The sequence below is a fragment of the Ischnura elegans genome, chromosome 3, assembly GCF_921293095.1.
Source record: "Ischnura elegans chromosome 3, ioIscEleg1.1, whole genome shotgun sequence".
Classification (NCBI taxonomy): Eukaryota; Metazoa; Arthropoda; class Insecta; order Odonata; family Coenagrionidae; genus Ischnura; species Ischnura elegans.
In genome coordinates, this window is record NC_060248.1 from 55,106,036 (window position 1) to 55,120,036 (window position 14,001).

General features: G+C 36.2%; 1 protein-coding gene across 1 annotated transcript in view; it reads left to right on the forward strand.

Moving 5' to 3' along the window:
• LOC124155807 (Fanconi anemia group J protein homolog) overlaps nucleotides 1-14,001 on the forward strand; it is a 655,383-nt gene that overhangs the window by 637,657 nt on the left and 3,725 nt on the right. Inside the window, exons 5-16 of the mRNA XM_046529927.1 lie at nucleotides 53-234; nucleotides 1,166-1,255; nucleotides 1,669-1,774; nucleotides 2,036-2,257; nucleotides 3,401-3,574; nucleotides 4,217-4,378; nucleotides 4,853-5,080; nucleotides 7,216-7,446; nucleotides 7,653-7,837; nucleotides 8,326-8,563; nucleotides 9,198-9,319; nucleotides 9,617-9,746. Coding sequence (XP_046385883.1) covers nucleotides 53-234; nucleotides 1,166-1,255; nucleotides 1,669-1,774; nucleotides 2,036-2,257; nucleotides 3,401-3,574; nucleotides 4,217-4,378; nucleotides 4,853-5,080; nucleotides 7,216-7,446; nucleotides 7,653-7,837; nucleotides 8,326-8,563; nucleotides 9,198-9,319; nucleotides 9,617-9,746 — 2,070 coding nt within the window. The remainder of the gene's footprint in view (nucleotides 1-52; nucleotides 235-1,165; nucleotides 1,256-1,668; nucleotides 1,775-2,035; nucleotides 2,258-3,400; nucleotides 3,575-4,216; nucleotides 4,379-4,852; nucleotides 5,081-7,215; nucleotides 7,447-7,652; nucleotides 7,838-8,325; nucleotides 8,564-9,197; nucleotides 9,320-9,616; nucleotides 9,747-14,001) is intronic.

Genomic DNA, 14,001 nt, shown 5'->3' on the forward strand with positions numbered 1-14,001 from the left:
CTATGTTCTTTTATTAATTAAGTTTCTTTTTTTCTTTCCTTTTGCTCCACAGGAAACTAAATGTGCAGATGCTGCTGAGAATGGGTCTACTGGGTCTCCTGTTATACCAGGAATAAAAATTACAGTACTTGATGAAGAAAGTAATGCAAAATTGTATGATAGTGATAATGAAGATCCTGTAATGACAGATGAAGAAGACATAGTTGGTGGAAACCCTCCTATGCCCAAAGTGAAGTGAGTCGTGCATACATATATTTAGCTTAATTTTCAATTGGATGCTGTTATTTTAACAGAATATATTTTATTATCCTTATTTCTCCCTGAGAGAGAGAATTAATAATGTGGGGGAAAGTATCCAGAATTAGTTCATCCCACCTACTAGGAGTATAATAAAATAACCCAATTCAATCCCTCAATTCTTTTTGGCCACCACCATGAAGAAAATATTTCCTTACCTTTTATTCAGTGGCCTAATCCATGACAAGCAAACTTAAAACTCATTGCATCGTCTTCCTTTTTCCAGCACTTTAGTCAGAAATGGAATTATGTACAGCAGTTTACCTGCCTCAGACATAATTTGTTCTGGTCACCTGTAGGCATGTGAAAAAGCATTTTTAGTGAGAAAAAAAAACTAGAACACCTCTACTAAGTATTAAAGTCAGCCATGTTCTTCTAAAATATATTCATGTTGTGAAGCAAAATTTTATGCATTATTACTTGGTGTTGAGTGTTACTCAATCTGATCCATCCTCCACAAAGCCAAGTGCTAGTTGTGCCACTGACATTCATTCTGGTTGTTAGGGGACAAAGCACATGAAATATTAAGTACTAAGAATTAAAGATGTTCCGTGAAATAAAGGATAATTTCTCTTTGACTTCTAGGCTCTTTTGTATCTTTTACTAACCTCTTGCTATTATTTCTTGCTTTTGTCGTATTCAGCCATAATATCTTTGAGTGAATGCAACCTTTAGTTTTGTTTGTATTTCTTTGAGAAGTATCTTTGTGTGTGCTCCCAGAACACCCTGTCCTGAGGAGATATTTAGCAAAGAGCTTTGTGGAAAATATTTGAAAATATATTTAATGGTGTTTTTAATGCTCATGCATTGTCCAGTAATGTGGAAAAATTTTGTCCCGAAGATAATGTTATCATTTTACTTTTTCCAGAATTCCCAAAATTTATTTTGGTACCCGAACACACAAGCAAATTGAGCAGGTTGTCAGGGAACTGAAGAAGACTGCCTACAGTGATATTAGGTAATGCATATTCCATGAATCCCTTATCCTCTATGGTGCAAGGTTATAAGCGCAGATGTTCAAAACAATTCTGGACCTTATTCATATCCAGTTTCACTATATTTTTAGTGGTATATGTTTCCACAAAAATTGATTTTTCTTGAGTTATTTTTAAAACTTTAATCTGGTCGAGCAATTCTTCACTTCAATCAATTTTTTAGACTTTGACCTGAGTCAGTTTCACTACTTTCTTTTCTATGGGAAATTTTTCTTGATATTTTTCTCTCATTGTCTGGCCTAATTTCACTCTTATTTTGTTTTCTCATGTTAATGTGTGTTTATTTATATATTATTTTGTTTTATGTAGCATTTGAGAGCAATTGTACAAAAGTTCTGAAACAATACTATGAGCATGCATTTTATTCTTCTTTCAGAATGACGATTCTATCAAGTAGGGAACATACATGCCTCCAAAGCAAGCCTCGGAATATGAGTAAGACTGAGCTGTGCCATGAGCTGTTGGAACAAGCAGAAAAAAAGGTGAAATGTACAAGGAATATTCTCATGGAATTTTGATTGATGTCATTGATTTTGGAAGAATTTCCTTTAGATGCCTAATTTTTAACGGAAATAATTCACTTTTGTTTGCTGTGACTTTCAGTAGCATATTCTATGATGAAATTTCTTTTTTAAATACATTTAACAAAAAACTTTCTCACATAATGCCAAATGCATGTATTCCAATAAAATTCTTTCGCTTATCTTTGTTCCTTGTCAATTTGTTTTTCATGTCTATACCAGACTGGACCTGGCTGCATGTATCATCGTAATGTAAGATCCATGGCTAATCACACTTCATTGAAACATAGTGGCTTGCCTTCTCCATGGGACCTTGAGGACATTATTAAAGTGGGGAAGAGGATTAGGTGCTGCCCCTATTTTACTGCGAGAGAACTTATGCACAGTGCTGAGATAATACTGTGCCCATACAATTATCTTATCAGTCCTATGATCCGCAAAAGTGTAAGTTACTTTCATCTCAATTTTATATTTACGTCACTATTTCTTTTTAAAAGATTATTTAGCCTTGATTGAGCCTCCTTTGTCTATTTACCCAAATGCTTTTCTTGCCCAGTGAGAAATGGGTGGTGGAATCCACGTGGAACCCACGTGGAGATGTAACGTGGATACCACGTGTTTTTGGTCGTGGAATCAACGTGGAACCCACGTGGAAATTTGGTGGAAAAATTAAAACAGCAGTAGGTGCTGTCCTAAAACCATTAAAACCTCAACCACTCTATATCTAAACCTTCTATATATGTATGTGTCTACGATTTTTCATGTGCTCTCATGGCTGCCTTTCCACGAATTATATAAAAATAGAATGTGCGATACATTTTCACATAACTAGCGTGGTTTCAGGATGATAAATGACGCAATGTCACCAGAGAGTTAAGTTCCACAAATTAGAAATTCTGTTTAACATTTTATGCTAATCACCACAAATCCACTTGAAATCAACGTGGATTCCACGTGGGTCCAACCACTCAATATCCACCACCACCATATATCCACGAGTCAACGTGGATTCCACGTGGGTTCCACCACCCATTTCTCACTGGGTGAAAGTCTGTATCATCTATCAACTTCCCATGCTCACTAGTTTAGTTTTAAATAATAAGGGTGGTCTGTTCACTTCACTATACTGCCTATGTAAAATGAGAAGCATGTAACACTATTAAGATTAACATAAATTTGAGTCAGCATCATCTTTCCATAGTTTTCAACCGAAATTACTTCAAATAATAAGGTTGGTGTGCCACAAATTTCTTAATTCCTGGCTGCACCTCTGCTCGGAAAGATATCTTCTTAATAGCTCAAGCTAAGTGTTGCACAAAGCCTCCAAGTCTCTCGCAGCTTGCATCCAAATGTGTTTAAAACGTGTTTACTGCTTTTGTTTTGCCCATAGCAGTTTTTAACGAATCACTCAGCTTACCTTTCATTTTATTAAGTTCACAGCTGGTTAAATCATTATGTGCTGGATTCTATGTGCTCATTACTTATTCAATATGCAGTCTAATGAGTGCAAAGTTGCACCTGTCTTTCACTTTGTCAATTGAAAACCTAGCCATGCAGAATGATTGTTTATGGTTCTCTTTTCTGTAGATGGACATTCAACTCCGAGGAGAAGTGGTGGTGCTGGATGAAGCACACAACATGGAGGATGCCGCTCGTGAAGCTGCTAGCATGAACCTGGAATTGGATGCAGTGCAAGAGGCGATGGATGACTGTGAGAAAAGTGGAAGGAAAAGCCGTTTGCCAGATACCTATGCTGCTTTGGTGTGTTTGTATTTTATAGAAGACCTTAATTTTATTTGTATACAAATTGGAATCATAATTTTTGTTCATGAACACTACTCATTATCTCCTCAGATTATTACAATTTATGAATAAGTTATTCATTTTTTTGGCTTAAGTGCGTGTTTGATATTTTAAAATGTTTAAGTTTTCAAAACGTTGTGATAAAATCTATTTAAGTGCAATATAGCCTCTTATTTAGATTAAACTAAGGACTACCAAGGCAGAAATTGAAATCAACTAGTTATACCTTTATAAATACGCAAAGCATACTGTTGGTTTGAGTTGGGAATATCTATATGTAATCCAAACCAAAAAAATGACTGTGTTGATTCTAGTCGAAAACTAGTTGAATCTAATCAAATTTAGCTAAATCTGCCCCAGTCACTTCGTGCCAGATTCAATTGGAATTTTAACCAGGGACTATTTCAAGGCAAAGTTTTTTTATTAAAATGGTAAATCTCACATTCTAAATACAAATATTTTGAAACTAATCATAAAATAATGCTCATTAATTTTTTCCCCTCAACTCACATAGCTTCATTTTCTGCTAATTTAATCCCTACTTTATTCTCTTATTTCTCAGGCTGCTATATTTTACTCTAACTGCTTTTTACTTTCCAGGCTCAGTTCCTTTCAATACTTGGAACTTGGATGGATAAAACCAAAGATTCGATAAATGATTACAAAGACTTTAATCAAGCCTCTCAGGTCTGGACAGGAACTCAGTTATCAGCCATTTTCAGTAACTTAGGAATTGGAGAAGAGCGTTTCCTAGAATTAAAGGTGTGTAGCTGAAAATTTATAAGTAGAATGATAGAATGAATGAAAGATTTTCTTGTTGATTTATGTGTTTACTGATTACTATGTTTACTAATGTTAATTGACATTTTTATTTTGAGCTGTAATCTTGTCAGAGTTTTACTAACAAGGCAGAAATATGCTTTCCTGAGGTTATTAGGTACATGCAGTATTTTAGTGTACTGTGATTGTCTCTCGAGATTTGTGTTTGATGTTCACAAATGTGCTATGTTTGTTGACATTGCATTCAATTTGATCCTTTTTCATGCCATTATCACATTATTGTGGTAACTTATGTCTTTGGTGGATGAAACAGTAATTTATATTATCTAAAGTCAACTATTTTGAAGGTGAAAATTGCTAAGATTCAATCATTATTGTCAAGTTAGATCTAGGTACAGATTATGTGGAGAACCTATAAAACTTCATGTCTGCTACATTTATATTTTGGTATCTTAGGCTCACCTTCAAAAGATGGTGGAAGACGCGACCAGCTCAACAGGCATGGAAGATGACTGGAATGAGGAAGAAAGGGAGAGCCCAAATCAAACTGTCTCTGCAGGCACTCGAACTACTCTGGAAAATCTCTTCCTTGTGCTTGAATTTATAGTTGGCCCAGCGAAATCTTATAGAGATGACTATCGCATTGCTTTAGTTCGATCTCTGACCAGAGATCACAAATCATCAGTAAGTAAAAATTTTATGCATGTAATGAATTTGCATGAGCAAATTTGTGATAAAAAAACAATGATGGTACCTTTTAGCTACTGTGTACTGTTTTGTTTTACGTACTGGGTGGTCATAAATTTGCTGATATGCTACCAAGAACGAATCCGTTATTTATATATATATTAATATATATATACACTTTGAAATGTTCCTCGGTGAGGTAAATAATGTAAAAAACCCTAGGATGGGCAGTATCACAGAACACACAAGATAAAGATTAAAAACTCACATAAATAACTGAATTTTCGGTGGCATTACCACCTTAATACCTTCAGTGGTTATGCCACCGAAAATTCAGTTATTAATGTGAGTTTTTAATCTTTATCTTGTGTGTTCTGTGATACTGCCCATCCTAGGGTTTTTTATGTTAAATATATATCTGTTCCATGTTCCTATCCCTTTCTTTCCTTACCACTGAATTTATATGTATGTTTGCGCTTAAGGCGCCGTGTGAATGAATGAAGTAGTATAAATTTATAAACGTATATAACGTAAGTTATTCTTTAAAAAAAATTGCTAAAAAATTTTTGCTCAGTTGCACCAATTCCGAGCTATTCACAATTGAAGTTAGCCGATCAGAGCGTGAAAGCTGAGAAATCAGCTTTCATGCTCTGATCGGCTACTGAGCAAATTTAGCTGATGATGATTTAGCTGATTTCATTGATCATTCATTCTGCATTTGGTCTGCAATTTTTTCTGTTGTTTCTGTTTCTGCTCTCTTTGCATCTTTACACTCACTCTGAGAAAGTGTTGTGAGATGGGAAGGATGAGAACGAGAGAATGGAGTAGGACAGGATAGGGAGAGAGGGTTAGATTTGGATGGTGTGGATAGGATAGTGATATTATTTAATCCAAGAAATGGTAATCAAATGATAGACAGTCTAGGCTCTAATTTAATAATAGTTCTCATTTTCTCACTCATTTCCTATATAACTATACTTGTTTTGCATTTTTTAAGCTAGGCTACAAAATACAGTGGTCATTCACTATTTAAGATGTTCTTTGGAAAAAATAAAAATTGGGATGGTGAAAAGCAACCCAGAATTGGTTATAGACTTTGCTTAACTTTGAACACCAAGTTTTTGAATTCCTTCCATCAGCAGTGTTATTCTCAAGTTTCTTCAACTGATATACTCATAATTCACTTCTATTAATATTGATTTGGCATTAGATTGCCCAACTTTCTCCCTAGAAAATGATGGGAAAGAGATGTTTCCTTGCCCGAGTGCCAATTGAATAAGACCAGTGGTCCACAGTGGGGAAACTCATGAATTAATTTGTTGGAGAGGGAAATAACCATTGAATTTAAAACCATGCTACCGTATAATGTGAAATTTATTATAAATTAGATCAGCAGTTCCGAACCAGTGGTATACGTACCCCTTGGGGATATGCCATGAACCAGTTGGTAATTGCAGTAAAATAATCAGTAATGGCAGACGCTACATTCCCTAATAATAGCCTGGAAACAGTGGCGTGCCTTAAGTCTTAACCTGGAAGTCTGTATACATATTACATGGGGTATTTAAAACAAAGTTTCAGTTTATGCAATTATTTATGGCTAAAAGTGTCACCTACCCTAGTGAAATCATGTAATAAAATGTGCTCGTTATGTTTTTGGGGGAAGTCGATACAGTCTTTACAAAAGATGTTGTATTTTTTATGCATAGAAGTTTTTATAAGAATATTTCCTCATTAAGCAATTATAACATCATTTATTATGCATTTTAATACTTGAATTTAAAAAAGATATGTATATGTTAAAGAAACCATAACGCAGCAAAGGTGTTCATTTTTTTAACTTATATGCATTTAGAAGGAAAAAAAGGTCAGGAACCGCTGACTTAAATGTTTCTTTTTTTGTTTTTTTCTCCTGTTTACTTGGCAATTATCGATAATAACTCTGCTTTGAACCAGCACAAAGCAAAAAGATTCTTCTAGACCTTCTGTGACAGATATTCCTTCAATTCACAATTACAGTAAATATAACAAGAAGAACTGACCTTTAACTGCTGTGGCATAAGATGTATGAAAAACGGAAATGATTTTTTGTTACTATCATAATTATCATTTCTTCTATCTCTTAACTCTAGGCTGATGAAAATGGATGGCTTAATCCCAGAAGACAACCCCAGTCAAGATGGAAGTTGTCATTAAATTTTTGGTGCTTAAACTCCGCTGTTTCTTTTAATGGAGTATCTGAAGATACGCGATCCATTGTTCTAACATCTGGTACTCTAGCTCCGGTTGATTCATTTCAATCAGAATTGGGTACTCCTTTTCCCATTCGCCTGGAAGCAAACCATGTTATTGACAAATCTCAGGTATGTCATATTATTATTATTTAAATTATGCCTATCCATAGGACCTTTGATACATTTTTATAAGATGTATATTTTTTATGCTTAGAAGTTCCTAGAAGATAGCTGCTAACATGTGTAATGCCAAATTTGTTTTTATCGTTTCCTTTCATAGTAAGTGTCATTCCAGAGTCTCCCTACACATCTATATTTATTCTTTTGTTAAACAGGTATTCGTGGCCTCAGTTGGTTTAGGCCCAAACAATTACAGCTTGAATGCCACATTTCGTAATGCAGAAACATTTGATTTCCAAGATGAAATTGGCCAAGTTGTTCTAGATGTTTGCAAAGTTGTTCCCCATGGAGTGCTGTGCTTTCTCCCTTCGTATAACATGTTGGAGAAGCTTATCATGAGGTAAGTAGCTATATTAATCATGGCCATTACATTTCTTTTATTTTATTTACTCTTCCTCACCCATATTTAGTTGAATTAAAAATGTTTAATGTTTAGGAATGGAGGAATTTCAATGCACTATAGTTTGTAGAATTTGTTTGTATTTGAATTTTCACCAATGGTATACATATAGCAAAAAAAGCAAGTGTTCTAATAATTAAATATTTTTCCAATTTTTAATAACTTTGGCAATTTTCTTTTTTGGTTCTTTCATCAATCTCAGCTCTACTTTCCTGAATATTTCCTCACTAATCAATTTTAACAGCAGTTATTTTGCATTTTAATTCTTGAATTTAAAAAAGATATAAAAGAAACTATAAAGCAGCAACAGTGTTCATTTTTTTAACTTAACTGTAAAGATGATTGAAATGATGCAGCCTTAACCTCTCCTCTACATATAATTATACATACATATATCCTGCTTTAATCAAGTTTTCCTTTCATTTTAGATGGCAAACCACTGGTCTTGAGGAGACCTTATCCAACTATAAGGTACTTCTTCATGAATCTAGAGGACGAGGAGGGGAAGAGTTTGAGCAGACCCTCAGGGAATTCTATGATGTAGTTGAAAGGACTTCTAACCCTGACGTTGGGGGGCCATCTGGACCCTTGCTCCTGGCTGTATGTCGTGGGAAAGTCAGTGAAGGCCTGGATTTTGCTGACAATAATGCTCGTGCTGTGATTAGTGTAAGAGATTCATTTCATTTTTGTCTTATAAAAATCTGTGGTTTGGGCCCGCATTCTTAGTCGACCCTATATATCCGTCCCTTCGTAACAAGAGGCCCCTACATGCGTTTCTCAGTCGACCCTATATAAGTGGTGGAGGGTGATTTGAAGTTTTCTGAGATGACGTAGATGTCAGCACAGCGCCAATTTTCCACTCTGGTTGCGTAATGGGACTATGAACCTAAGAAAAGACATCTGCTGCCATCAATTAAATTTCTCATCTTTGCAACCAATCTCAAAATCAAGAATTTTCATGCAACTCTTCCTTCTCATTACAAAATATTTATCCCAGTTAAAATTTTTCTCTCAAGTTAGCATTTTATATGCATAATTAAGAAATAGGTTTTTAATTGAATTACATTATGGTCATGACACTATTTTGGTCTAATCTTGGCTGGTCTCTTGTTAGTGTGCTTCATTTTAACCAATTCTTTTTGTTTTCACTCATTTATAATGTTCATTTTAATTTCAGTTAACTAATTACCATTTTAATTAATGCATAGTTTAATTATTCATTCTTGCATAACTACATTAAAAGGATATAAAATGGAATTTTTGAATAATCACTCATGAAAATGTTTTCATTTTCCTTTAGGTTGGCATCCCTTATCCTAACTTCAAAGATACCCAAGTTGAATTGAAGCGGGAGTACAATAATGCACATCTCAGCCGAGGGCTACTCAGTGGAAGTGATTGGTATGAAATTCAAGCCTTCAGGTATGATTTTTAGTGTCTAAAATCCCTTTAACCCATTCTGAAAATAAAAATCAAAACATATGTTCAATTTGGCTGGGCTTTATTTTTAAAAGTAATTTTGAAGATTTCATTATTTTTATGGAATATTTTTCAAGCTAAATTTGTGTTATGAAATTCAACTCTGAATCCTAGAAGAGAATGTGAGGATGGTATATACTGTTGTACTGTTCAACAGAAATTTTTCATTTTTAATGCACTTCTCAATATTTTTTGATTATTTATTTATTTTCTATCATCATTTTATTTTTGCATCAACAGGGCTTTAAATCAAGCATTGGGTCGTTGCATTCGCCACCGTAATGATTGGGGTGCCATAATACTTCTTGATGACAGATTTTCAAAGAACAAAAGATACACTCAAGGGTTGTCAAAATGGATAAAGAATATGGTAAGACATTTTCATCTATTACCTTAATTGTAAGTGCTCCCTTGAATTGCCTTAATCTTGTAGAACATTGATGTCCCCAGCTTCCTGGACATGTCCTACATGTGAACCTTTTATCCAGGCCACAGGAAAGAATTCCCTGTGTTTCAGGAATCAACAGACCTTTGGCTTTGCTGGGTCTCTATGTAGACTTAGGTTTAAATTAGGGATTGAATTTTGATATACCGTATATGTCTGAATATAGTCCCCCCTTTTTTTCCAAAAATGCCTGTGGTAAAAGTAAGTACTATATTCAAACACATTCTTTTAACTTTTCCCGAAACTGAAGCCTCAAATTAGGGGGGGGGGACTATATTCAGAGGGGGACTATATTAGGAGAAATACGGTAACTTAAGAACTTTTCATATTCCTAGCGGAGATTTCACAATTTTATGGTTTTTTGTAGATGTTTCTTTAGTAAAGGTAGTGAGGTTCCTAAATTCCTATAGCAATTTCAACGAGGTTTATGAGTGCATGGTGTTATACCTGGTAGTTCATCAAGGATGAATCAGGGAAACGTAAGGATGTAAGTGAGAATCGGCTTAAAATAAGCCGCTTATCAGCATTGAACGTAATACCAGTGCTGAAAGATGACATCGGAAACTGAGTGTGTCTTTCTTCGTTGGTCTAACAAATATTTGATGTTTCAGCATCGTCTTTAGAGGACCAATCACAAAATAATAACTCATTTGAAATGAATTTTTAATACTGCATTCAAAACCAAAGTAGGGAAAGAAAACTCCCGGAGCAAAAAAATTGAACGTAATTCAGCCTACTTTTACAATTTGCTCTCTGTTAAGAATACAGCAAAATTCAAACTGCAAGTGCTGTTAGGAGGCAAGCAGGGATGAATTTAATTGTATTCAGGGTATGGGAGGGGGAAGAGGTGAGCAGGGAGGTGACAATAGCGACCTGCCGCTCTTCTATTCGCCACACTGTGTTGGCATTGGAATGTTTTCTTTGCGGACGCGCACTCAAATTTGGAATTTTGTGGCTTAACATCAAAATGGATAGAAAAAAGATATGTCAAAATGCACGAAATATTGGCCCTGAAGTACAGTACAGTGAGTCCTCGTTTAACGTTGTTGATTCGTTCCTGAAAAAGTCGACGTTAAGCGAAACAACGTTAAGCGATGCAGTATTTCCCATAAGAAACAATGTAAAAAATTTAAATTGGTTCCTAGCCATGTTCCTAACAATCCATTTCTTCGTGAAGAATCCAGAATTTCCCGGGCGAGAATCCAAGGAGGCCAATTATCGGAGCCGTAACTTTAAGCAGACTTCTTGACCAATCGGGAGACACCTGAATCAGGCCAAAATGAAAAAAATCTGAATCTGACACTCGGAAGCACGAGGACGAAGGGCGAGTCAATTTTCGTGATGATATGAATTCTTTAACCCGGCGGAAATCGCGAGAAACATTCATTACCGATTATTCACTTCAGCATGATAACGATTCATTCGAAACGAATTTTCATAACGAAAAGGTTGGGAAGAAGGCATTATTAAATGAAATATAAAAACTAAAAAGAAAGTATTTTTAATGGCGAAACATCGATATTTTCAGTAACAGAAGAAATTTTAACTGTAAAAACTCGACCTGCAAACCTAAAACTCGACCGATCTCTCCAGCAGTTGCACCTTCTTCAATTCTTTTAATAATACCAAGTTTTTATTCTAATATCGCCGTTTTTTCTTCACGTCTGAAGAACCACCAGGATAGCCACTCTTCTTCGTGGACATTTTTTTCGGTTGGCATCAGAAAAATATACGGATAATGGGTAAATGAGGCGATAATTATTCGCTCAGATGCATAGTTAACATACGCTACCCACGCCAACCTTTTCTGTCGAACGAAATTTACCAATCGCATTAATATGGTAATATTTACGCATCAGATGCGCTTGCGTTCTATTCGCCATTCATTTTTTTTTCGCCGCGCATAATTTGAACAACGTTATCGCGAAGCAATAACGACGTTAAATGATCAAGGGTTTCAATTTTTGGACAACGTTATCGCGAAACAACGTTAAACGGGACGACGTTAAACGAGGACACACTGTATATCTAAGCAAAATCTATAGGAAATGATCGTAAGATATTAAATTTTTCACTTTATGACTCTGCCCTCCATAAATGGCATTTGAACGAGGGTCTATCGAGTGGGGTTTATCTAGAGTTCTTAAATTTTTTAGGCTTTATTTTTTATCAGTCCCACTACTTTTTTCATTGGATGGATTTGAAAAAAATCAATTTTTCCGATCCACCCTAATGTGTACCTCCCTCTTAACCAGGCATATTTTTTTCTTTTTTGGTTTCATTTAAATAAATTTAAAATTAATGCTATCATCTTGAAATTTTCAGTTTACTCAGAGTAGACCTTTGTCAACATTTGACCATATCTTTAATTAAAAAAAAATATTGAGAAAATAGAGGTAATAAGTTTTTAAATTTGAGGTACAGGTTGATGTTCACCAGTGGCTACTTGAGACCTCAAAATTTCTTGGTAATATGCTATTACCAAGAGAGGAAGTCTTGAGAGCAAGCGATCTGTCCCTTAGTCTGTGGTTAAGAGTGAGTCCTCTCAAGCCATGCCAGAGGTAAATTCACACCCATAAAACTTGGTAAAATTAAAGTGGGAATAATCTGGTAATGTTTTTTTATGTACAATTCATAACGGTCTGTGCAGTGGAATCTGTACAGAGCTCTAAGTAGTGCTGTCTTGCTGCCATTGGCACAAATGTAGCTTATGTTAAAAGGAGGATATTTTATGGTATTCCTTTTCTTCCCCAAAATCTTATACTTGTATATACCGTTTAAGCTTGTGTAAGAGACGCACCTTTTTTCCCAGACATTGCACCCGAAAATGGGGGTGCGCCTCTTACACAAACTTCTTATCTCCTCCCCTCCCCTTCACCGGTCGCAAGTCCAAGGGGAACTGAGTGGCCTTGGTTTTCAGCATGAGTCAGTCATCTGAAACCCTGGGTCAAAATCAAACGGCAGGCAGGGGAATTTATCCCTTAGTGACGTATTTTTAAAATGCTCCTGTTTGAATTTCTTGCAAGCATCGCGCCGTCACGTCGGTACCCCAGAGGTGAACATTGAAAAGATCGCGCGGGGTGATTCGCTCCGGAGCGCGCGCTAAATTTACTGCCACGAGTGGGCATCCCGCGGCATTTATACTGCATAGTGTAATCGCATATCAAACGTATAGAAACGCGTCGTTTTGAAGGACATACCTGGTTAATAGTCAACATCTGTCTTGCCGAGCAATTTCCATTACGTTGAGCACCTGATTTTTCAAAAATCATCTTCAGACGCTAATATGAGGATTTTTGCAACTGAAAATTATATTGGTGTCTAAACCTGCGGTTTAAAAAATTCGCACGAGTGTGTTCATTGTTGGACTAAATGGTGGATAGAAGAAATCGGAAATGCTTATAAGTGAAGAGCGCTGAAGGCGAGGTCGAGGGGAAGGAGCGCGCTCCCTCCCCTCCGTATTTCAAGCTACGAGGCTATGAGCGAAGGAGCAAGGGAATAACACGTCCGATCTTGCATGTGACGTCGTTGCCTTTAATGCGAAGGGGCGAAGGCACAGCAATGTGATATACGCAGTTTGCGTTGCCTGAAGTTTCCAGTCCGTCTCGTCTTGTTTGAATGCGCTTATGCTACGCTTGTTTCTTCCGAAATTGTGCTGTTTGGACTATGTTGAATTTTAGTAGCCTTGTTTTAGCAATAAATCTTTGTGTCAATCAATTAGAGCTCAAAAAAGTTAAATGCTGTCAGATATACATCGCGTTCGGTCAAATTCTTTTTAGAACCTCGTGCGTGTCTTACGATTGCTGAAAGATATCGAGATATCTCCGAGCTCAGAAGGTGACTCACCTAGCATTTGACCTCCAGAAACTCGGAAAATTGAACCTGGTAGACCGAAAAAGGTCAGTTGGTGAGATGGGGTAGGGATGAAACACGTTTCAATTGTTCCCCTGTAACTTGAAATTTTCCTATTTTCCTGTGGAGTCTCGGAAAGGAAAAAAACGGCAGAGGCATTGGCTGATGGAGGGCCGAGTGTAGTTCCGTTAGGCCCCTTGCACGCACACCGATTTTGGAAAGCCGGTAAAATATCGGCCGATATTTTACCGGCGAAGCGATGCTTGCACACACGCCAGATTTTTACCGGTCAAACGATAAGTTGCTATGTTTTTTAGCCGGCGCCGGC